General features: G+C 53.1%; 1 protein-coding gene across 1 annotated transcript in view; it reads left to right on the forward strand.

Moving 5' to 3' along the window:
- Positions 1–2576, forward strand: part of BRD1 (bromodomain containing 1) — a 49542-nt gene extending 46966 nt beyond the window's left edge. Inside the window, exons 12-13 of the mRNA XM_011985593.1 lie at positions 79–233; positions 1472–2576. Of these exons, the coding sequence (XP_011840983.1) occupies positions 79–233; positions 1472–1655 (339 nt within the window). The 3' untranslated portion in view covers positions 1656–2576. The remainder of the gene's footprint in view (positions 1–78; positions 234–1471) is intronic.
- Positions 2577–3371: the final 795 nt, after the last annotated feature.

The raw sequence follows: 3371 nt of genomic DNA on the forward strand, positions 1-3371 counted from the left end.
GGGGGGGGGTGCGGTGACAGGTGCAGTCGTCTGTGGGTGTGAGCCTCACAGTGACCTCAGTGGGTCCTTCTCGTGCAGATCATTGACCCCAAGATGCCGCGTGTGCCTGGCCACCACAACGGCGTCACCATCCCGGCCCCACCCCTAGACGTGCTGAAGATTGGGGAGCACATGCAGACCAAGTCCGACGAGAAGCTGTTCCTCGTTCTCTTTTTTGATAATAAGAGAAGTTGGTGAGTCAAGAGGCCTTAGACTCCGGGGACCGGCTGGGGTGGTTGTGTGGGGGCCGTGGGCTTGGTGACCTGAGTGTCCCTGTGGTGAGCAGCCTCTTCATCTGCTGGGCCCTGGCACAGCTAAAGTCGGAGGTAGGTGCTCTGCTGTTTGCCTGGTGGAGAAGGGCACTGCCCAGCACCCCCGCTGGGACTGTGGGATGGGCACTGAGCACAGGGTCTGTCTCTGTCTGATGGCTTCGTTTCCCTCTCACCTGAGCCCATTGGCCCGGGCTCTCTCTTCTCGATTCCTTACCCGTGTCGGCTGTAGTGTTGGGGGTCCCACTGCTGGGCTCCTGGACCCCTGTGCTGCAGGACACGGCCCCTGCCCGGGCCTGGCCTCTGGCCCTGTGCTTAGAGCCTTCCGTCCTGGCGTCACCCAGCTCTGCTCTGACGTCTACCCCATCACAGGAGGCTCCCCCGTGCCCTGGGCTGCTTTTTCGCACAGTGCCTGGGACTCTAATGTGCCAGGGTTCAGACCCCAAGACGCCTCTGTGTAGGACACGCGCACAGTGCCTGGGACTCTAATGTGCCAGGGTTCAGACCCCAAGACGCCTCTGTGTAGGACACGCTGGCAGCACATGCCTCTGGGAAGAGATGTAGCCCCAGCTGTGCCCTGCGCACGTGGCCCAGGCGGGTGCTTCCTGGTTCCCCGTGGAGCTGGCTGCTCTGGGGACCTGGCGCAGAGGCTCAGGGCCACCTGCGTATGGTGTGCCTGGAGCATGGCTGGCAGCACAGGCATCCCTACCGTCTTTCTCTTCATTGCCCCGACCTCTGTCTCTTTGGCCACATGGCCGTTGCTCCTTGTCAGGCCCTGAGCGAGGCCCACACCTTGTCCATCCGAGGGCCCCTTTGATGGGGTCTCCCCAACCACCGGCCCCTGCTCCGGGGCCCACCCTGGCTCTGGGCTTCGTGTGTGCATGTCTTGTCACTCGGCAGGCACTGGGAAACGTTTTGGAGGTGGAGGAGGAGGTGATGGTTTTTCTGCCTTACTTAGCTCCCCATATTCCCAAGCCGGGGAGGGGAAGGGAGGGGTGCACCCCTGGCCTCCGGCCTGTCCCTACACAGGGCCCAGCTGTCTTGGTGGTGCTGAGCAGGGTCCCTTTCTATCAGAGGGCAGTGGATGTGTTAGATGATTACATGGAGCACGTTGAAGCACCACGTGCAAGCAATGATTTCCCCATGTTTTTCCTTTTAAAAAGGCAGTGGCTTCCTAAGTCCAAAATGGTTCCCCTTGGTATTGACGAAACTATAGACAAGTTAAAGATGATGGAAGGGAGGAACTCCAGCATCCGGAAGGCCGTGCGGATCGCTTTTGACCGCGCTATGAACCACCTGAGCCGCGTCCACGGGGAGCCGACCAGCGACCTCAGTGACATTGACTGACGGCCCGGCTGCCAGCGCGGGTCTTGTCCATAGTGTTGATAAGCTGTACATGTTTGTATATTGTTCAAAACTTAACTTATTCTGGTTTTTAGTTGTAGCTCTTTAATTCTTTTTCCCCAGGGAGGGGGAGGTTTTATTTCCACGTTTTCTAGGAACCCATCTCCGTCTGGGCGCTGTGAGTGGGGTGGGCGCGTCCGGGCAGCGCAGTGCGTCTGTCACACGACCCCGGGCCGTGCTGCTGGCGTCACTGTCTTTGACATGTAGCTTTTTCTTAAAGACTTTTGAATGTTTAATAATTTTGTAAATCATCCTCTTTACACAGAGTACCACTTATTTAATAAGACGGGATGTAAATTTACAATGACAAATGTGTATTTTAAGAAAGAAAAGGACATTATTTTGAATGGTACTTTGTGAAAAGGGGAGAATAAAGTTATGCTGTGCACATCACTTGCAGATCACCAAAAACGCCCGCTGCCCGCGCCCGCTGTCCCGCCCGCCTCCACCCCGCAGGTGTGCCTCCCAGCGGATTATTTATTGTAGAAAGTGTATTCATTTGCTTTATAATGAAAAATACATTTGCAAAGGTATATTGATATGCATTTTTATACAGGCACATAAAAATTCAACTCGGCTTGGGAGCAGAATGCATTGCGTTGTATAAATGACTCTGGCCTGTGTGTACTTTGATTTTATAACTTGTAATCTTTTGTTTACAATGAGGGGCTTTCTGTAACTTGTTTTAATTTAGAACACTTTGGTAGCAATAGAAACTTTGGATACATTTTTGTATGGTACATGTGATGTATATAGAATTAGTACTTTATTTTTATTTTTAAGAGGTAAAGCATTATGTTGGGGAAAGTAGGGTGGGTTTCCAAATTTGCATTTTTTATATTAAAAATAAAGTCAAGATTTGGACGGTGTGGCCATTTTTTTCCTACAGCCCTAGACGGCTGGGTGAGCCCCGAGGACAGGTGGGGTGCTGACTGCGAGGGGTGGGGGCGGGGACACACCTTTATCTTAATAATTGCCATGGGATGGCAGTATTTATTATTTCCCCTGATCATATTTTATTTTAAAATTTTAATTACATAAAGGTTTTAAATGCTTTTTAAGCCTACACCGTTTGTAACATCTCCATAGACACTTGGAAATATAAGCCTTCCTTAGATAGTTTCTGTCCTGCATCTGGCAGGTGCTTCCTATCTGTCGTGGCTCTCCTTCCCACAGCCAGCCCCACCCGGCAGGCCCCTCCCCACCGCCAGCAGCTGGTGGCCCCCAGGATCACCCACCGCCCACGCAGAAGGGAAGCGGGTGCAGGAGCCAGGTGGAGCCCAGGAGCACTCAGGGCTGCCGAGAGGCCCAGCTAAGGGCAGGTGCAGTTTGTGCCCCTTCTCTTTCCCACCCACAGCCTCATGGTGCTGTCGAGCGGAATCTGCTTTCTAAGTATGGGTCTGAGCGGAGGGAGATGCTGAAGCTTTGAGCTTTTTGTTTCTGGCTTAACCTTGGTGGATTTTCACCCTCTGGGCATCATGTCTTGTCCAGGGGAGGGGCTGGGGAGGGCCTGGAGCTGTAGGGACAGAGGGCTGAGGTGGGCGGGGGAGCGGTACTGCCTGGACTGACCACATAATATGTGGTCAACTGCATTATCAATTTTTTTTTTTTTTTTTTTTTTGAGACAGTCTTTCTCTGTTGCCCTGGCTGGAGTGCAGT

The sequence above is a fragment of the Mandrillus leucophaeus genome, unplaced genomic scaffold, assembly GCF_000951045.1.
Source record: "Mandrillus leucophaeus isolate KB7577 unplaced genomic scaffold, Mleu.le_1.0 Scaffold288, whole genome shotgun sequence".
Lineage (NCBI taxonomy): Eukaryota > Metazoa > Chordata > Mammalia > Primates > Cercopithecidae > Mandrillus > Mandrillus leucophaeus.